General features: G+C 42.5%; 1 protein-coding gene across 4 annotated transcripts in view; it reads right to left on the bottom strand.

Annotated features, from left to right (window-relative positions):
- ETS1 (ETS proto-oncogene 1, transcription factor) overlaps positions 1-22,368 on the bottom strand; it is a 295,332-nt gene that overhangs the window by 69,357 nt on the left and 203,607 nt on the right. For all 4 annotated transcript variants that reach the window (XM_033918930.1, XM_033918929.1, XM_033918932.1 and 1 more), the window contains 2 exons: positions 2,396-2,515; positions 291-491 (listed from right to left, as the gene is read on the bottom strand). In XM_033918930.1, coding sequence (XP_033774821.1) covers positions 291-491; positions 2,396-2,515 — 321 coding nt within the window. The remainder of the gene's footprint in view (positions 1-290; positions 492-2,395; positions 2,516-22,368) is intronic.

The following is a 22,368-nucleotide window of genomic DNA, read 5'->3' as shown; positions in this document are numbered from 1 at the left end:
TATTATTAATCTGTTAGACAGCCATTACTAATTACATGTACAACAGCCAGTGAGCTAGATCCTTGATGTTATACACATATTTGTTTAACTTTAAAAGATGACTTGATGTTATATACGAACTCGTATACATTTTAAATATTCACACAGGTGCATGTATATTGTGTTCCTTGTGTGATGGATAGTAACACTATGCACTTGATAATTTGTGGCTGGGAAGAGAGAGTTGGCGCAGAGGCCCATAAACATATGAACCATCCCTGTGTCTCAGGGGATTGGCGGTAGACACTTACCTTTCTGCAAAATCTCCAGGTGCTCCCAGAGAATGTCTCCCACAAAATCTGGGGCCAGCTCCAGGAAGCAGTCCTTGCCTAGGGCGCAGAGGGCAGCACCACTCATGCAGAATTTCTGGAAATCTACTCCCTTAAGACTGAACTCATTCACAGCCCACATCACCCAGTCCCTCACGTGAGTATCCGTCCACTGCCGGGGGTCTGTTTCAAAGTGGGGGAAGGGAATGGAATGGAATGGAAAGGCGGGGAGGAGGAAAGCAGAAGAGATACAGAAGTTATTACACAGAAATACTGGCCAGGCTTACATCCCAGTCCTAACACTAGACTAAAATACAAATGGACCAATTTGAAAAAGGGAATTAATACATTAGCCACCCAATCGGCAAACACATATGGGGTCAATACTCAGCTGGAAGTACTCAGCATTTTGATGACTTTTGCCAGAGTTAAACTAGGCATTGAAGTTCAAGGTTTGCGGAGCAGGTTAACCCTCCACCTTTCATTGTGGAGCAGGCTAACCCTCCACACCCCTCATATGCCTGCAAAACTGTAGTAAAATCAGAAGGCCAATAACTGAACTCCACTGGACCAAGGTTAAAAAAAAAAATCATGAACTCACTGGTAGCTGGATAATTCATAACTTGCCTATCCATTATATGTGGGTCAGGTTAAGAACAGGGTGCGGGAGAGCCAAAAGGTTATCCAAATAGTAGCTAAATATCACTGCTATCTGGGTAATTTATCCATTCAGTGCAACCACAGTCACCAGGCAATATTTATTCACTGCTACTATTTATATACACCTGGATTCTATATAGGTTGCCCAAATTTGGGCTGGAGCCACTGTTCCCTCTAAGCTGAGCTGGGGTCCTCCATCTACAGTCCTACCAGTGAGGGGTGCTGTTTCACTATCACATATTCAATGGAGAGGGACAAGGGAGCTTTGTAAGACTCCAGGGAAGCTGCCTGTCCCTACCAATTAAAAACACATTTGAAGCCCCACCTCTTATGGACAGCAAAGCAACTGGAGGTCTCCCGCTCAGCTTAGAGGGAACAGTGTATGGAACCCAGATCCACATGCAAACTAATAAGTTAATGAGGCTGTTAATAGTCAATAATTTGTACTTATTGGCACCAGTGGTGTAGCAAGGGTGAGAGGCACCCGGGGCAGTTGCACCCCTCCCCCGACCTCTTCTCCGTCCCCCTACACTGGCACGAGTAGCAGGTTGGGGTTGCTGCTCATGCTGTGAACTTTAAACAGGTATGGGGAAGAGAAGTGGCGTGTACGCATGGTAGTGGGGGGTGAGGTGGTGATGTCACCCGGGCGGACTGCCCCCCCTCCCTACTGACTATGCCACTGATTGGCACTTATTTGGATTTATGCACAGATCCGCCCTGTATCCTACACGTCATCTACATTTTATAGCGCTCAACTCAAAAAGGCATGGCCAGGAGGATCAAGGGCAGTTCCAAGAAGTTAAGCATGATGTTATCAACTATTATCAACTGCATGTCCAGCTGCCATAAGTTGGGCAACAGCATTTACACCGGGTTTTGGCAGGCGTAAATGCCAGCACCCAAAGTTAGGTGTGAGATCAGTGCTAAGCTAGCATTTTGCAAAGGGCACAATTTCTTAATGCAGACCTTCCTGGTGCCTAATTTTGGGTGCCATTTATAGAATTCTTCCCATAATGCCACTGAATATTTGAATTAAGTTAAATGCCAATGCTTAACTAAAGATGGTGTCAGCACCAGCTGAATATTGAGCTTTAGTATATAAGCTGCTAGAAATGAAGAAGGTCATTTCATATTGAGACATCCCGTTTGAAGGGGAAAGTCAGTAGAAGAGACAGACTGATGTTTGGTGACTTCTTCAAAATTATTTTTACTATAACATTTCATACTATATCCGAAGCAAACTGACAAGCCTATGTGAGATGACAGAGAGATGGGGGTTATTTGTTACGTAAACCTTCCATCTTAATTTTGTTGGCTAGGTTGGTTGCGCACCAGCTATATCTAATACAATAAATCTGATGACCGCATCACAGCAAATGCAGGATTAATAGTGTCCTTTTATGACTTGCTCCATCCTCATACATTACCTATAGGGATCCCCAACCGCTGCTGCTCTTTGGTGAAACCGCTAAACGTTTCCTTTAATGCCTGTGACATCATCTCTTTGCTGCTGGGTGTTAAGAGTGGCACATCAGCACATTCCATGTCTAAAAGATGAAAGATGAGGGATGGAAATATTAGAACCAAGCTCTATATTACTCATCAAGAAAGAGAAATCCAATGCCATATAATGTACTACTCAACAAAGCCCATTACTCTCTATACTTCTCCCTCCGTATTTGCTGTGATAGGGGATTAACAGACCCGTGAATACAGAAAAACTGCAAATAACTTTTTCATATGTTATTCGCTGTTTTCAATTAAAAACTATCATGAATATGGTGAAACCACGACTAACATGGTGAGAGACCTGGCCTGTTCCTGAAGGAGAGGCAAAACATGGTGAAGAAAGTACTGGGAATCAGCGATTTTTCTCTGTAAACGCTTGGAATCAGTGATTTCTCTTTGCAAGCTGAAGTAATTTGGGGGGGGGGTGGGGGGAGCCAGCAAGCTAAAAACATTACATTAGTGATTTTTATTCCGCCATTACCTTGCGGCTCAAGGCGGATTACAGACGAGGATTTCTGGACATGTCCAGAGGTGTTACAGAGTAGAGCAGGTTGCTTCAGAGGATTGAAATGTTTCATACGATGTTAGTTAGTCTTCATGGATTACTTGAATAGCAGGGGTTTTATTTCTTTTCTGAAAGTTTTGTAGTCTGGGGTCACAATTAGTAGACTGGAGAGTAGATGGTCTAGTTTTACTGCCTGTGTGGCTAGATGGCCATTGTACAGTTTTTTCCGTTTGATGTCTCTGATTGGAGGGTATGTGAATAGTGTCTGGGTTCACCAGACACAGGAGAACATCAATAATCTATTATGGACAAGTAGACTAAGCTTAAAGCCAATGAAATTTGCAGATTTTTGTACATGATTGAGCTATCTATCCCCATTGGCCACAGGTGTGAAAAATGGGTTAACCTTCTTACCCATAAGAACATCCAATTATGCTTTGTATAAACATTCTTTTCATGATTTGTTTTCACTTTCCTGTTTTTTCTCTTCATGGAATGCTCTTTGTTTTAATATCAGAACCATTTAAAAATTCCTATATTTAGCTGTTTTCATCCAGTCATGTTTTTCTATTTGTCTTTTCCAAGGTCAATAAATGTTCAGCATTTCTTCAAAAGAAAGGTGTTCCATCTCTTTTACCATGTGTGTTGCCCCTTTGTGAACCTTTTCCAGCTCCATAGAGTTCCTATGAGCGGCGGGAGCAGCACGGGTCATTCAGCGTGGCTCTCTGCGCTAAAATCTGCTAGCACAGTTTAATAGAAGAGGGGGATAATCTTTTTTTTTTTTTAATTAGTTTTTAAAGAAGATTGTGAAGAATTGCAGAAGGGACTTGTGAGACTAGAAGACTTCATACTTAAGTCACATAATTCCATTTGTGATTTAGGGCCTCTTCTACTAAACTGCGCTAACGGTTTTAGCGCAGGGAGCCGTGCTGAATGACCCGCGCTGCTCCCAATGCTCATAAGAACTCTATAAGGGTCGGGAGCAGTGCGGGCCGTTCAGTGCGACTCTCTGCGCTAAAACCGCTAGTGTGGTTTAGTAGAAAAGAGGGTTAGAAGCCAACTCAGAAATATGGGGCGAATGCTGTCTGGCCCAGATGATTTGTTCTTCTTCACCTTCTAGATTTGCAGTTATTTGCTTTAGCCATTTCAAATCATCATTATTAAAGAAGATTTCTGATATGTGTATGATCCAAGCATCCTCCTCAAAAAAGACTGAGAAAAAAAAATAAGATTTCTGTTATTACTGAATTTTACCTCAACATTTCTTTTACTAGGGATGTGGATTTGGTCTGTGCCTTCAGCTTTGGAAATTTCATGCTATCAATGTTAAACTTTACTTATATTAATTGAGAGGGTTTTTTTTTAATAGGGTGAAGTATGTAAGCATGTTCTAACAAGCATAATTCTTCCGTTTTTTACATGTAATAATTTCTGAAACATGCCAAAAAATATATTAAAAAGTTTAAATCAAGCAAACAAAATATTGAAAATGAACATTTTTTTTCTGTGTATATTCCTTGCTAATCTTTTGCTCATCTTGCTGTCCAACCAAATCCTCCATGGGCATTTTGCTTCAAATATACTTGTAAGAATTGAAAGTATTACTTTCTGCCCCTAAATCCAAATTTAGGCATAGGCCATATAAGAAACTGCCTATGACGCCAAATTTTGATAGACAATGGATCATGCTGCTGCCTCTGTCAAACCTCAATCAAATCCTACTGCCACAAGGCCTCTGTCCTTTTAAGCACTGATCCCTGAACAGTAGCAACAACTCTAAGGGATCCTTTCAATAAATCTTAGCGTGTGCTAATGGACATTAGTAGGCTGCACGCTAATGTCTGTTAGTGTGCACTAAGCTTTAGTAAAAGAGCCCCTTTGAAAAGTATAGGCAGTTGCATAGCTGAGGAGGCTGGCGCCCGGTATCGCTGTGCCATGTGCCCCTCCCCTGCTCTTCCCCGCACTCCACCATTTGAACTTGCTCCGGCCCCAACTCATGTCACATCCTGGTCCTGCAAACATAAAAAATGCTGACTGCTGCAGCCCTCATCAAAGTACATAACTTACATTTTTATGCATTAGCCTAAGCCAAACATTAACACAGGTTAGGAACTAAGGTGCCAATTTTGCACTCAAAGCAGCAGATGCTGAAGTGATTATTTACCCAAGATCACAAGAAACAACATGGGCTCTTTTGTTAAGACATGTTACTTTACCACTAACTTGTGCTATCTTTTTTAATACAGATACCATTTTATAGAATAAGATCTAGTTACTAATAATTGGGGTTATCAATACAATAATACATCTTAAAAGTAGCCGATGTTGATAACTGCCCCCCCCCCCACGTAGCGTACCTACCTTTTATGTTAACTTTACTTGATTTTTGTAGTTTCTCCCTCTTTCAACTTATGCCCGTTCTTTTTTTTTTTGTTACATAATATTTGTCTTGTAACCTATCTCAAGTTTTATCTATGTAAGCCTTTGTCTTTGGATCCTCATTAGCACGTACTTGTACACCGCTTAGAAGTTTGATTGAGCGGTATAAAAAATTTCTTAATAAACTTGAAACAGAGTCTCTTTTGAGAATATACACTCTCATCAACAGACTGAATTATTTATGCTGGTACACTGAGATTAGCGATAACAAATTTTCTAACATGGCCATGTTGGGTATTTTGCATCTATAGGATAACATTTTGTTATCTACATCAGATCTTCTTTTTTGTTGTTCAGTTTTATCCCCATCCTTCTCCAGCTCCATTTGCCAGTCAGGTAAAATGCACCTGTGCTGTGCCAATGCAGGTTTTTACATGGGTAAACACTTGCCCTCCCGATGGTTTTCTCATCTGTTCTTCTAGCTCTCAAGGACCACCCAGGGATCTGTCAACAGGCTGGTTAGGCAGCATTCCTTGTTTCACGATCCATGCACGCTTGGATTAGCTGGAGAAATCCTACTGGTATCACTTTCCCTCTCACCCATTCATCCAAAGTATACATATAATGCAGGCACAAGTCAGATGTGCACACACTGATGAGAAGCACGTGCAGCCAACGGCCACACACTAAACAGCATGCACACAGCTTCCCCCTTCACGCAGAAGGTGTGGGGGGAAGCAAGGAAGAAGAGAGGCACGTGTGACCCATGGAAGCAGAAGAGGGCACAAGGGTGATCCATGAACACACCATAGAGATGTACTTGTGCCTCCTGGATGCAGACAAGAGGCAGATATAATGGAAGTAATTCTATAAGGAGTCGCCTAAACTCAAGTATGCTGGTATTCTTGTCGCATATGCACATAAGTGAACACATTAGCATGTAAATGACAGCACAACTATGTACTTTTTTTGTAAGTATATCTTCAATAGCACCTATTTTGCAGGTAGGCATTCACATGCGCAAAGTCTGAGTGGAGCTTGAGCGGAGTACACATTTGTGCACATAATTTATAGAATGTTATAAGTTAAGCACATATCTCCTGAATCTAGGCACAAGCATTTACACCAACTATATGGTTTAGCATAAGCACTCATGCCTCAACACATATGTGCATATACACTTGGTAATGCTAATATTCTATAAAGGAAAGTGCGTACCTACTTTCCTCTGTAGAAAAGGCTCAAAATAAGTGCCCTCTATTGCCCAAATAATGAATAGCTCCACCTGAGCTAACCAGCTAATCGGTGCCAATAATTGGCAATTAGCACCTAATATTTGAGGATAATTGGCACTAATTAGAAGTTATGTACACAACTTTCTAAGTACATTCTATAAAGTAGTGTATGCAAATCCTAGTGCATGAATCTCAAAAGGGGGCATGGCCAAGGGAGGAACATGGGCGTTCCTAAATATTAGGTGTACTGTTACAGAATTTGCCTGATCCACTTACTACTTAGGCACAGGTATTTAGGTCTAGTTTTCATTGGCCTCAATGGGTGCACCTAAATGTTAGTCATGCGTACAGATAAAAAACGTGATTTTATATGCAGTGAGTACTTTTATAGAATTACGCTAAGCGCCATTACGGTCTGCACCATATATAGATTTGGGGGATACATGCCTAAATGTAGCCACCCCTTTATAGAACTGGCCTTCACATGCATACACATGAATAATAACACTATTAGGGGCATTTTCAAAACATTAAGATGTCCAAAACATGGTATAAATTGGCAATTGGATGTTTTTCTTGCCAAAACGTCCAAGTGCCGATTTTTGAAGCTGACTTTCTGGATGTCTAGCTAGGCTTCTTAGCTGCTATGTGTCCAGAGTTCAAGGAGGCGTGTTGGAGGCATGATAGGGGTGGGCTTAGCACTTGGACATCTTGCGGTGATCATCAAACCTTTCCCAAGTTGTCCAGGACAGAACATAGATGTCCAGAGCTAGACCTATTTTAAAAGAGTCTAAGTGCTAAAAAGGAATCCAAACTGACCAGATGAGCACGGGAGGGATTAAGTAATGACCCTCCACATTCGCCCACTGGTCAATGAACCCCTCCCACTTCACAAAGATCTGAATGAAAAAGTACATAGCTGTCTCTAGAACAGCAGTACCTGGTATGGGAAAGCCTAGTACAGCAGCACATAGGTTTCTTAAGTAGCCTGGTGGATGAACTAGTGAACCATAGAGCGGAGGACCCAGGCCCATAACCCACTCTAACCACATTTATAATGGAAAGTGTGAGATGACAAAAAAAGCACCACACCAAAACCCTACTTTACTGCCTTATAGGTACCACTTGCAGCCATAATGGCTATTGGGGTGGAAAACAAGTAGGTATAGTAGGTTTTGGGGGAGTTTTAGAGGGCTCACCATAAATAGTGAGAAATACATCTGGTACCCTTTTGTGAAGTTCACAGCAGTGCCTTCTAAGGTGTTCCACTGTTTGGTTGATCTGTCTGTTGGTATATCTGTGTGGCTAGTCCATTATAATGCTGGCCCCTCCCATGTCCAAAAGGTCTGGATTTGGATGTTTTGGTGAACAAAAAGTTAGGCATCCTAAGATTGGACATCCTGATGGCCAAGACATCCAAACAGGTCATTAAAAAAAATTGGACATCTAGTGGTTTTGAAAATGGATTTTTCCCCATCCTGACTTCTGGACATCTTGTGGGAAACGTCCAAAGTTGGACTTAAACATACTATTGAAAATATACATACAAAGAGACACGTGAGACAAAGCGAGCAGCAGTCATAACATACACATTCTTATATCCTATTTTCTATAAACTGCATGTACACACAGCCAATGCCGAAATACTATTTGATCATCTATAACAAAAACAGCTACTACAAGACTTCATCATACAAACCAGGAAAGAAAAAAAGCAGGTACTCTGGTGTAACATAGCAATGACAAAATCCCATATTCTTAAGTACAGATCAATTCTTACTGTTGCTGTTAAGCCGAGATAATAACCACATCTGCTGTGCAGAACAGATTTTGCAAACTCTTAGACAATACTGTACAATTTGTAAAGCTTATTTGAGAGTAAGTCCCTTCACAGTGCATCCAGTACCCAAACAAAAGCAAACCAAATGGTGTGAGGAATCACTATTCTGCAAATCTGGCTGTGGCTTTGTAGAACTAGTAACTGGAGTTTAAAGGCTAGGGGAGTCCTGGAATAGCATGCCACAGAGCCCTCAAGCCAAAAACAGTAGGAGAGGTCAGAGAAGGGAGAGAAATTGACCTCTCCACCCACACTGCTGCTCCCTGTCCTAGAGCCTGATGGATGGACAAAGGGGTTAGACATTAACACAGTACAGGTTTTGACCTTCTGAAGGGAGGTTGCTGAAGACACTTGTCACATTGTCCCTTTCTTTCCTTCCTTTGTCTCATTAAACACATTACTTTATTCCCAGATTCCTGGCAAGAATAAAAAGCAATACAGCGAAAAAATCACAAAGGCCTTCAATGAACAGGAACTTGTCTTTATTGACCCAACACGAGCCATGTTTCAGTGTACAATGCCTGCATCAGGGGTCAGCCAATAAGCAAAATACGATTACCAAACTTTGGGGATCAGAATCAGTCCTAAAGCCCATGCACAGAGAACAATCTCTTAGGCCTAGATTCACTAAACTCACTGGTCTGGATTGTTGTTGGGTGATTCGTGATCGAGTTCTGCCGGGTGACCGATTCACTACAGAGTCCTCACGCAAATTATCTGATCGGACACACGCCCCACCGCGATCCCACGCACCACTGCAGAGCAATCCCGACGCATGCGCAGACCATCTAGGTTGGCTGTAGATGCGATCCACGCATACAGTTGCTCTCCGCACAAGCAAGGTCAAAACAAAGAGGGAGGGGTGGCTGTAGTTTGAGTGGACATTTCAATTTAATGGAACAGAACACACTTTAGCCAGATTATGGACAGAACACACTTTAAACCCACGGGCTCAAACTGCACTGCGTTTTTTGCAGAATATATGGGGAGTAATGTACAGTTTTATTTTTTATTTTGAGGGTTGTTTTGTAACCTCGATACTGGGATTTCAGGGCGGCAGAGAGCAGGAGAGTCAGCAGGGACAGTAAGCGACTGGTCCTCAGCAGTCGCTTCATTTGGGATCGGCAAACCCAATTGGTGTTCCTTCTTCTGTTTAGTGAATTGATGGCTTCCTACTTATGCATGCCATTTCCCCTCATTTGCATGGGCGGATCAGATCGGTTGGGAGATTGATCGGGCACAAGGTTTGTGAATCGGGTCGGGGAATGATCGCAAACTGGTCAGGACACGATCGGTGCATTTAGTGAATCTAGCCCTTAGTCTTGTGTTGCTTCAGCAGAAAAGTGAACGTGACCCCTCCCTCCCTCCCCCCCCCCCCCCCCCACACACACAAGACTAAGAGATTGTTCTCTGTGTTCAGGCTTTAGGACTGATTCTGATCCCCAAAGTTTGGCAATTGTAGTTTGCTTATTGGCTGACCCCTGATGCGGGCGTTGTATGCCAAAACATGGCTTATGTTGGGTCAATAAAGATAAGTTCCTTTTGTGCTTTTTTCTCCATCTTGTGTTTGGTGTGCTCTGACCCTCTCCGTGCTGATCAAGAATAAAAAGCATAAATAGGTTCTGTAAGGACAATAAATGCCCTCTCTATCTAACTTCTGCTAGGATTAAAATACAAGGAAATATCTGCATTGACATACGAGAGACATCCAAGAACATCTGCTTCTTCTATCCACTAGGGATGGGCACCCAAAACATTTTCATGTTCATTTATTGTTGTTGTGTTTTGCTTTCAAAATGACCAGCGTCAAGAGTGCACACTATACAGTACACAATCAGATTCCATAAACGGCGCTCAAAATTAGGCACCGGAAAAAAATGGCACCAAGCCTAGCAAGTCAAATAGATACTGCCCCTTCGCATCTCTATGTGGGCAGGCCTGCCGGTACAGTCCCAATAAAAAGGGGCATTTTTTATTTGGCCTGTTCTGCCATCGCCTGAACCTGCTGGAGAAGGATTACTTTGGAATTCGGTTAGTGGATCCAGACAAGCAGCGAGCCCTATTTTTGCTGTTTTGATTTACTGCTTTAATATTGTTGACTGAGCAGACCGTGTAGGGTCCCTTCATTGCAGTGTATCACATATGTGCAGACTTTTGCTGTATCAGCTTTACCGTGCGCCATTTTGGAATACCTTTTTGCTATTTCACATGCTGGAATAAACTCACTTGATCTAGTACATTGGTTCCACTTCTTGCCTGGTTTATGGGGTTGTTTTTTTTAATCCCTACAATGAAGATGTCACAGCCCTACAGGCTCAGCAAGAGAGCTGCAGTTGTGAGTTTGGGTTAGTGGAGCCCAAGGCCAGAAAGGAAGACAGGAACAATGAGGGTCGTATCCACAAGAAAGAGCTGGAGTTGGTTTTGCTGTAATAAATAATGAGCAGATAGAACAGTAACATAGTAACATAGTAGATGACAGCAGATAAAGACCCGAATGGTCCATCCAGTCTGCCCAACCTGATTCAATTTAAATTTTTAAATTTTTTCTTCTTAGCTATTTCTGGGCAAGAATCCAAAGCTCTACCCGGTACTGTGCTTGGGTTCCAACTGCCGAAATCTCCGTTAAAACCTACTCCAGCCCATCTACACCCTCCCAGCCACTGAAGCCCTCCACAGCCCATCCCCCACCAAATGGCCATACACAGACACAGACCGTGCAAGTCTGCCCAGTACTGGCTTTAGTTCAATATTTAATATTATATTCTGATTCAAATTGGGGATGGGCTGGGGAGGGCTTCAATGGCTGAGAGGGTGGAGACTGGGGTGGGGAGAGACAGAAAGCTGGAGGCCTTGCTAGAGAAATAGAGAAAGCTGAGAGTTTTCAGTCCTAAGGAGAGGAAGAGAGCTGAAGACGAAAGAAGCAGTGAAAGCTGTGGGAGAGAAGAAAGCTAGGGGGTAGGGGAAGAGAGCTGAAGGCAGGGCTGACTATAAGGGAACAGGAGGTACAGAAGTTGGATGAGAAAGATTAAGCTCATGAGAAGTTTAAATTAAAGCCAAAGTGTGGAAAGAACTAAAAAAAGTTGAGCTGGTAAGGTGGTCCAACGCTTATGGGGGAAGTAATCGGTTCTGGGCTTTCTGGGAGGATGGGCTAATGAAACAAATAAACTATTTACAAATTATGCATTATACTGAGGCCTAAAAAAAAAAAACCAAAATGGTGCCAGAATTGCGCCTCCATAGACCGCCTAAAGCCACTGTGGGTGTGGCTGACACTGGAAGTGGCGTTAGGCAGCCTAAAGCACCTAAGGAGGCTCGATTCACTTCAAAGGTAGGCACCAGAAACGTAGGCCTGGAAAACCCTAGCCTACATTTCTGGTGCCTACCTTTGCCGAAAGCACAATTCTGTACCCGGCACCATTGTACGATTGAAATGCAATTGGCAGTCGCTTTTAAGGCAGCTGCTATCAATGGCGCCAGTTACATAATCTGGGCCTTACAGCTTAGAATGTGAGCGTCAGTAAGGGCTCATGCACCACTTGGGAAATTGGTGCGTGATCATTAATAGGGAAAATGAGGCCATTTTACCGTCACAATAGTAGTGGCCTCAGACTACGGGAAAGCCTCATGCTGAAGATAGTACTGACCACTTTTTAGTACAGCTTAGTAAAAGGACTTCATGATTCTGCAGATATCTTAAGGGCAAGCCCTCGTCTCTGCCCCTCACCCCCCACTCTTTTATCGTTTCCCCCTGCTGCGCACCCCCCCCTTTTCTTCCCCGTAGCTCTAGTTGTTCGCCACAAGTAACAACTTCAGCATGCTCCTTGTGACCCCATCGGCTCTCCCTCTGATGTCACTTCCTATGCGTGGCACCCAGAAGTGACATCAGCAGGAGAGCTGACGTGGTTACGAGGAACACATTGACGTTGCTGCTTGCGGCAGTGAACAACTAGAGGTATGGGGAAGGGGAGGACGTGCACGTGGTGAGGGTAGGAGTGGGAAAAGGCGGAGTGGGCGGAGTAGGCGGAGTGGAGGAGGGGTGCCGTGTCCCCACCAACATGGCGCCCCCTTGCTATGCCACTGAGGGTAAGCATTTTGAATAAATAAAATCTCCTTCCTAGGTTTTATTGATTTTTAGTTCCAGGTCATGTAGTCACAAAAGGGAGGGAAATTTTCAAAACACAATTTTGCCCAGGTAATTAGACTGTCTGAAAATTTGCATAGGGATCAACACCATTTGAACGTTAGGGGGGAAAAAAGGTTTGAAGCAAGGTTAAAGTCAAGGGGGGCATGTGCTTTTGCATTTTCAAAAATTACACAACACTTTTCCCAGTTTATACTAGCAACAAAATTTACCTTAACCTGTAAGCTAAAAGCTCTCCAAAAAACCCATCCGCACAAAAAAAATGGATTAATGAGGTGAAGAAACACATGACATTTAAGCAGTTCCTTTTTAATAGCAAAAAAAGGTTGTGGTACTCAAATATCAGGCCATTCTTCAGGAATGGGGTGATCACTGAGAGACCCACCACACAGCAGCCCGAGCCCCCTGCAACCAGCCACAGAATCTATGAAAAGGCAACACAGAGTTTGCAGAACCTGAGCTCTTTTATTAATAATGGAGGACCATGGGTCATTTTTATCAAGCAATAGAAAAGGTACTGAAACTTAGTGCCTCCTCAAAAAGCTCTGCATTTAAGCAAAGGGGAGACAAGATGCCTTTAAAAGAAGGTAGACCCCTTAAAAGCTTTCCTAAAGAAAAGGTGTGAAATTTGAAAGGAAAAACTTGTTGCAGGTTTCTGGGTCTTGCTGCATTTTGTCAGGTAGAACCAATGTTTCAGCTATCATGTTGTGGCTTTCTTCAGGGTATGCTGTGAGGTCTACAGTTTGTCTTTATATAGTAGATTCTCAAACCTGATTGGTTGGGGCTTGAGGTGAATGAGGCAGGAAAGCCTGTTGGTCGCCAATTTGAATTTTGGTGGGAAAGTCAGTTGGTCTCTTTTTCCCATAGAATGGAAAAGTCTCTGCTGAATTTAAACCCATGAAGCTGGGTTATAAGTTCTCTCAGCTGCCAGCTGTAAAAACCCTAAGAGAACATATAACCCAGCTTCACGAGGAGAACATCTTTAAACTCACCAGAGACTTTTCCACTCTATGGGAAAAAGAAACCAACTGATTTTCCTAGCAAAATTCAAATTTGTAAAAGCATGATGCCAGCTGCGGAAATCCTGAGAGAACATAGAAAGGAAAAAGTTTCAATGACCTCAGCCGTATTGAGTACAGAACAAAATGTCCAGCTTTGTGTTGTATTTCTAGGAAGGGAATGCTGAAGCAAAGTTATGAGATTGTGAATAAATGTTATAAAATGATTTGCTGTAGATTAATTTAACGGGTCCATATTCATACAGGAAGGAATTTAGTAAATGGTGATGAAAATTAGTTACCAAGACTTGAGCTCTATGCTCTATCCTATAAAGGGTACACCTCCTTTATAGAATAATGTTCAGTTTGGACTTCGTGCCTATCACTTGGATGTTGTACTTATGCCCGCTAAGAGGAGGAGTAAATGCCAGTCCTTAGGTATGCTTCAGGCAAATTCTATAAATCGTCATGCAAACTTTTGGAATGGTCACATCTCCTTTTCAGAGATGCACAATTGAAGTTAGGCGCTATGCTGTTTTAGAATAGCACAGAGAGATGAGAGTACTTATTTTTAAGACTGCCATTTAACAGGAATCCTCTCTTGCCTGTTTACGCCATGCTGAATACCTACCCATAATGCTTTAGTAATGTTTATGACTAACATGTATGCCAAATACTCTCCACTTTATTCCTCACTACACATATTCTAGTATAGGATCTCTCTCTAAGTGATTTTAAACCTTCAGATGGGATAATTATCGGGAATGGTTAGGCAGAGTAAAGATACAGACCAATGAGAAACCTGGAGGAAATTTTGGCTTCAAAATAAAAACTCCTTTTAATGGGCACTCCAGTAAAGAACAGGTATGTACAGAAGAATAATGATGGACACAATGAGACAAATTGTCCTTAAAATGAGGTCACATGCTTTCAAAACGAATCAAACTTTATCAAAGAAACAGTTCTTGCTCTCCAGTCTCCAGTTGAAAGAACAACTCCTTACTGATTAAGACAGTGTCTTTCTCTCCTCTGTGCTATTCTGTGGTCCTTGCCTGCTTCACTCAAAGTATCTATAGGAAAAGATTTAGCCCAAAGTCCTTCTTCTCCCTCGGGTGACAAATTGTACTTCAGTGATCTCTTTTTATGTATTCCCTCCTTAATTCTCTCTCGAGTGTTGTGGTTTCCCTTGTAGTGACCAGGTGAAGGAGAAGTCCCTAGGTGGGTGTATTAACCCATAATGCTTAGTGAAAAGTGCAATAGCACTCAGCAATTGTACTGCCTCTAGCTAGAAAATCTCTTCTCCCCAATTGGGACAGTCCGTCAGCAGATTCATTCTTGACTCTTCCTACAGAGGTTGAGGATTTGGTCTCCTTGTGACTAGATCCCTCTTCCTTTGGACAGGGGGCTGCTGTAAACCAGGCTGGCAGCCTCTGCTCAGTTCACTGAATGGGAATACTTCTTTCCCCTCCTATACACTAAGCACAAATGAACTGCTGGTAATCAAGCTAACAATTCCTGTGCTTACTTATCTTCCTGCCCCCACCCCTTAGTCCCTAAGTTAGGGAACTAAGGCTAGGAAGGCCTTTGGGTGGGGTTCCCCACCTAATGCTAGTTTACATTCTCCTTATTGAATACCCTCTGAGGGAGGAAGGCAGGCTTAGATCCTTCCTCAATTCTGAGATTTATATTTCCATCCAAATGTTCCAGCTCAACTCCTATTGGGCCATGTTCTCAGAATTGACCTCCTATCAGTCAGGTTTGGCTGCACTGGTCTGGAACAGGGACCCAAAATATTTCTCCTGGAACTGCACAGGAAGGTACCTTTCACATCCTGCTACACACAGATATAAGATACTTCTACTCAGATTATGTCATCAAATCAGTTAAATTAAAAACAAACAAACAAACAAAAAAACACTTTCTAGGTCTATTCAACAAAGTTTTTGATGAGTAGACCTAATAATTTACACATGACTTGTGGTCAACTTCTGCCATCTAAGGATACCATTAGCCATCCAGCAAAACAGACCCCCGAGTTCCTCTCAGAAACTGCCACATGTCAGACACATGAGCTGGTATTTCTCTTGAAGGAGTAGCATGGAGATTCACCTCCCTATGATTTCATGGTAAAATGAAACACCATCCATCACATCACTGGTTCATATGCAATCAAGGTCTTATGAGAGAGGGTGCAATACTCCTTAGACCACTGAGCTGATAACAGATCTCAGTATAAATGTGAAAACAAGCCCTTACACTTTTTTATGTAAGCAGGAATGAGAAGAATGGGCACATTAAGAGCTACTGCAACCAAGATGCTTTCCTACATTAGTCATTAACAAACAGGAAATGCCTGACCCAAAGATCATTACTACAGGCCTAAACCAATTTGTAAAAAATAATAAACTGAATAAGGGAACAAAGGTTGCTGGGGGAAGGTCAGTTAATAGAAGCTTCCTAATGTCCCAGAAGAAGAAAAAAAAGATCCGTTTTCTTTGGCTTATTGACTGTAACCTCCCCCCTCCCCCCCAAAACACACATTCTGACAATGATAAAAAATATTTTCTTCAGCATCACAAGGGAAAGGTCATATGGATCTAAGATTCTTAGTAGATCAGGGAAAATCAGAGTGGAAGATGGGAAAGTTTTATAGTTTATTCCATCCCAATTTATAGATCTTCTGTCTAAGAATCATTATCCACACAAAGATTATGAAAATTGAAATCAGCTTCTGGAATCCCGGACTGTGTGGTTTCACCACAGGTAGGTCTATCAAATCAATCTAATTTCTTTGACTGAATGACCAAAGAGCTATATAGGGTACTCAAGATGGAATTGTTTGCAAAAATTTTTTTTGAAAAACATTCTAAATAAAGGACTTGATAGTTATTTGCTAAATGTTGTAACAAATCCCCCTTTCCCCTCATAAGGAGGCCTGGCTCCTCCCTGTCTGAGGCCTCCCCAACAAATTAACTTGATTCTCCCTTTACGCTTGATCTTTGTTACCCATGCCTCCAGATATGGTTAAACCCTACTACTACTTATCACTTATATAGTGCTGAAAGGCATGCGCAGCGCTGTACATTTTGACATTTATAGACGGCCCCTGCTCAGAAGAGCTTACAATCTAACTTGGACAGACATACATGAAACAGACCACCCTCTCTCACTATGATATTCCCCTCTGTAAACGCTATTTCAATCTCTCAGGAAGCTCCAATTTTCATGTATTCTTTACCCATGGAATTCCAATTAGTATGTAATTTTTTTCTATTTTTAGACTTCTTGTTATTCGCTGACTGTCCAGCCTTCTTTCAATGTAAACCGCCTAGAAGTCGCTTGACTATGGCGGTATAGAAAAATAAAGTTATTATTATTATTATATAAGGTTGGGGATGCAGAACCCAAGGTGAGAGGCGTTAAGAGTCAAAAGCACTCTCAAAAAGGTGGGCTTTTAACTGGGCCTTGAGCACTGCCAGAGACAGTAGTAGTAGTAGGGATTCGGGTAGCTTGTTCCAAGCATATGATACAGCAAGGCAGAAGGGGCAGAGTTTGGAGTTGGCAGCCAAAGAGAAGGGCATAGAAAGAAAGGACTCACCAGTTGAGTGGAACTCATGGGGGTGGGGGGGGGTATCATAGGGGGGAGATGAGTGAAGAGAGATAATAATAACTTTATTTTGTATACCGCAATACCATAATGAGGGGCAGCTGAGTGAGTGAGTGCATTTATAGGTAAGTAAGAGGAGTTTGAATTGACTTTAGGAGAGGGGTAATGTGAGTAAAGCGGCTCTCCCGGAATATGAGTCATGCAGTGACTTCCAGCCCTCTCTGCCCTTCCCTGGTTTCTCTCTCCCTACTTCCAAACAAGATCTTCGGCTCTCTGGGTCCTAGCTTGCACACCCAAATTCTCTCTTCCCCTCCCCTTTCCAAATTTGTTCTCTGTCCTTTACAGCAAGGCCCCGTTTCAACCAATGAACATAAACTTAAGTTGCTCTGTTTCACCCCACACAGCACAATGGGCCATGTCCACCTCCTCTGCTACCCAGGAATAGACTGCTTACATGAACTACCCAGCTGAACAATACCCACACAGTGTCCCAGGGCAGCAGAGGACATCACTGCATGATCTGCACTCATTATTCTATGCTTCTTGTTGAGTGATTGGAAGGGGAGGGAGAAGGGGAAGGGAGGGAAGGGGAAGGGAGAAGAAAACCATGCAAGCTGCTGCTGCTGCCTGCATGTGCCTATATAGACTTCTGCACAAAAAGAGCATTCAGCATTGATGTACTCCCGGTGAAATTCTGTACAGGTTTGCACAGTCAACTTGTAACTACATTAAAAAACCCTTGCCATGGGCCCTAAATTGACCTAGAACAGTGTTTCTCAACTCGGTCCTGGAGTATCCCCTTGCCAGTCAGGTTTTCAAGATATCCACAATGAATATGCATGAAAGACATTTGCATATAATGGAGACTGGCAAGGGGGTACTCCAGGACTGAGTTGAGAAACACTGACCTATAAGACCAGTGTAATAAGCCATGAAATAGAGATACATGATGTGCAAACACACACAAAAAATGTTGTATCCAATGCAATAAACAAATCACATGCAAATGATGTAGGTGTGTATACATGGAAGATTGCATTGATTACCATGGAAACATGAGTACACCCAGCATGTGCTAGTAGCAGAATCCAAAATTTGCACAAAGATTGTACATGGATCTGGAGGAGAATATGTATTCAAGGGAATAATTTTATAACAGGTTTAAGAGGTAAAGTAGGTGCCTACTTGGCACTATTAAAAAAAATAATAATAATACTTAGTACCTAATTGTTCTATACTGTCTGATACCAGGACCTCTAGATTGTTTACAAAAGAAAAGCATTTAAGTCTAAAGGTATATAAACACAGTTAATCAGGAAAATTTTAAATACTAAAACATATTTTCTAAAAAGTCATTTTTTTAGTAATTTACAAAAATGCATATTGTTCTAACCTTATTTCTACAGAGAGAAAATTATGCAATTGCTACAAAATAATTTCTTTTGAGAAGACGGCAATCAAAATTTGTGACAATAATGACAAATCTAATTTTGTTACAATACAACCAACTATCCAGTCTGTTTCTATAACAAAAACTAAGGGGCCCATTTACTAAAGCGTAGGGCTCCTTTTACAAAGGTGTGCTAAGCATTTTAGCGAATGCTAACCATGTGCTAAACACTAATGCGTGCAGTTAGTCTATGGATGTGTTAGCGGTTAGTGTGTGCTTATATTTAGCACACGCTAAAACGCATAGCGCACCTTAGTAGTGTTCGCTAATGGAATTAGTGTTTGCTAAATTAGCTTCTTAGCATTGAGCACGTGCTAAACTTTAGTAGAAGAGCCCCTAAGTAAATTAGGCCTAGCTTCACTAAACTCATCTATCCGATCCGATCTGTGGACGATCCGTGTCCGAGTCTTCCTGAGCGACCGATTCACTATGAGTCCTATGAATTCACTATGAATGTGATCGGAGGCACACCCCACAGTGACCACATGGATCGCTGCAGAGTGATCCAGACGCATGCGCAGACCATCTTCTTTGCCTGTAGATGCCGTCTGCGCATGCGCTTGCTCTCCACACAAGCGAGGTCAAAACAAGGGGGGGGGGGGCTTTAATGGAACAGAACGCGTTTTAGTCAGAGCTACAGAACACACTTTAGCCAGAAACAGAACATGCTTTTAACCGTGGGTTAAAACCACGGGCTCGTACTGCAGGGAAGGGCGGCAGAGAGCAGGAGAATTGGCAGGGAAGGGCGGTAAAGAGCAGGAGAGTCGGTAAGGACAGGGTGGCAGAAAGCAGGAGAGTCGTCAGAGCTTGCCTTCTTGTGCTTTTTGCACAAGGGAGATGTGTTTAAAATGTTTTATTTTGTTGGTTTTATTTTTGTTTTGATACTGGGATTTCAGGGCGGCAGAGAGCAGGACAGTCGACAAGGACGTGAGCGACTGGTCCTCAGCAGTCGCTTCTTCTTGGATCGGCAAGCCCAATCGGTGTTCTTTCTTCTGTTTAGTGAATCGCTGCCTTCCTACCTACGCATGCATTTCCCCTCATTTGCATGTGCGGATCAGATCGGGTGTGGATCGGATCGGTCAGAAAGTTAGTGAATCAGGTCGGGGACGCAAACTGGCCAGGACACGATCGGTGAGCTTAGTGAATCTAGCCCTTAGCCAGGTAAATAAGACTCACTCCATTCAAGATTTTGTGTTCAAAACATTACACTTTAAATTCAATGCGAGCTCTAATTAGTAACCAGTGTACCAATGTGCAGTGTTAATGTTTTTTTTTAAATTTATTTATTCATTTTCAATAATACAATTCAAGATAAACTTGTACAGAAAGCTTTTAAGTCAAAAAAAATTTAAAAAATCCAACAATATTATAATAGCTTCAAAGGTATTAAGTTAACTTAAATCAGCTCAAGTCCACAAAAGATCCAAAATGTAATTTATAAAACGGAAACTAGGAAATATTAACTAAGGAAAAATGATCGGTGCTGGGGCCGTTACTCTTCAACATATTTATCAATGACCTGGAAAAGGAGGCAAAGTGCGAGGTTATAAAATTTGCAGATGATACCAAACTGTGCGGCAGAGTTAGGTCCAGGGAGGAGTGTGAGGACCTACAAAGGGACCTGGACAAACTGGAAGACTGGGCAAACAAATGGCAAGTGCGCTTTAACGTGGAAAAATGCAAGGTCATGCATATAGGGAAAAAGAACCCGTTGTTCAACTACAAATTGGGGGGGGTATTGTTGGGAGACAGCAGTCTTGAGAGAGACTTGGGTGTGCTGGTGGATGCATCACTGAAGCCATCTGCACAGTGCGCAGCAGCCTCGAAAAAAGCCAACAGGATGCTGGGCATCATAAAGAGGGGCATAACAACCAGGACGCGGGAAGTCATCATGCCATTGTATCGAGCGATGGTGCGTCCACATCTGGAATACTGCGTTCAATATTGGTCGCCGTACCTCAAGAAGGACATGGCAGTACTTGAGAGAGTCCAAAGGAGAGCAACGAAACTGGTAAGAGGGCTGGAACACTGCCCATACGCCGAGAGGTTGGATAGGCTGGGGCTCTTCTCTCTGGAAAAAAGGAGGCTCAGGGGAGATATGATAGAGACCTTCAAGATCATGAGGGGCATAGAGAGGGTGGATAGGGACAGATTCTTCAGGCTGAAGGGGACAACAGGTACGAGGGGGCATTCGGAGAAACTGAAGGGAGACAGGTTCAAAAAAAATGCAAGGAAGTTTTTTTTCACACAAAGGGTCGTGGACACTTGGAATGTACTACCGGAGGAAGTGATCAGGCAGAGTACGGTACAGGGATTCAAACAGGGATTGGACGGATTTCTGAGGGATAAAGGGATCGTGGGATACTGAGAGAGGTGCTGGGATGTAACACAAGTATAGAAAGCTAACCAGGTAATAAGTATAGAAACCCAATCAGGTCGTGCATGTGCAAGACCGGAGGGTTAGGACTTCGATGGGAAGATAGGACTTCAATGAGAAACCAAGGTGGCAAGGGAGCCCCTTCTGGTGATTCAGACAGGTCGTGACCTGTTTGGGCCGCCGCGGGAGCGGACTGCTGGGCAGGATGGACCTATGGTCTGACCCGGCGGAGGCACTGCTTATGTTCTTATGATGCAAATCAACCTATATGGACATCTAAATTATTCTATACTCCTCCTTTCTTTTCCTTCTCAAGCCGAGATAGAGATAGGAAAGTTGTCAGCTGGTAGGCTCAAAGAAAACATATTTTTGTGAATTATATTGTATAATATATTTGCAAGGATATCGGAGGTAAAAAGTTGCTCCAAGAGCTATAATTCCCGGTTTTAACATAAGAAATTATTTTCTTCGCTTTTGTGTGTCCCTAGCCAAGGTGCAGTGTTAATGCTGCCTTCTTCCAGCAACAATGGAGTAATTCTATCAAACTTTGGTTTGAACAAAATTACTCTAATAATGGTGTTTTGAATGAATTGTATTCAAGATAGTGAGTTGTGTGGTAACCCTAAATAAATAGAGTGCTGTACACTTCAATAATCCAAAAAAGAAAAAGAATCAGGGCTTGAGTTAATTTCTGCAAGTGATTTGCAGGAAGCTAATTTTCTATACACCTTTTTGGCCTCCCGTATGGTTTCCTTATATCCTCTCATGAACATTTGGTAAACATCACATTACTTGTGCTCATATCATTTCAGTTCAGTTTTTACATATTTGCTGTTTCCAATGTCAGATACCTACATAGGACCAAGGTTTGAATTTTTTTAGGATTAAGGACATTTTTTCTGGCTCCACTCTTATCATCGATTCAATAATTTCATTCCAAGTTCAGATGGATTCACCTAAAGACAACTGTCCAAAATAAACAGCTATGAGGTTACTTCCTCGGGTGTCAGTACCTTTCACACTTTATGAGGATACTCTATAGTTAACAGTGGTCATAATATGAGGTTGAGGGGTGGTAGACTCAAGAGCAATGAAAGGAAATTCTTCTTTACGGAGAGGGTGGTGGATGCCTGGAATGTGCTCCAGAGAGAGGTGGTGGAGAGGAAAACGGTGACGGAGTTCAAAAAAGCATGGGATGAACACAGAGGATCTAGAATCAGAAAATAATAGTAAATATTGAAGAACTAAGGCCAGGACTGGGCAGACTTGCACGTCTGTGTCTGTATGTGGCCGTTTGGTGGAGGATGGGCTGGGGAGGGCTTCAATGGCTGGGAGGGTGTAGATGGACTGACGTGAGCTTTG

The sequence above is a fragment of the Geotrypetes seraphini genome, chromosome 13 (assembly GCF_902459505.1).
Source record: "Geotrypetes seraphini chromosome 13, aGeoSer1.1, whole genome shotgun sequence".
In the NCBI taxonomy this organism is placed as follows: domain Eukaryota; kingdom Metazoa; phylum Chordata; class Amphibia; order Gymnophiona; family Dermophiidae; genus Geotrypetes; species Geotrypetes seraphini.
The sequence above is the reverse complement of the archived record's forward strand: the minus strand, read 5'-3'. Positions and strand labels throughout refer to the sequence as shown.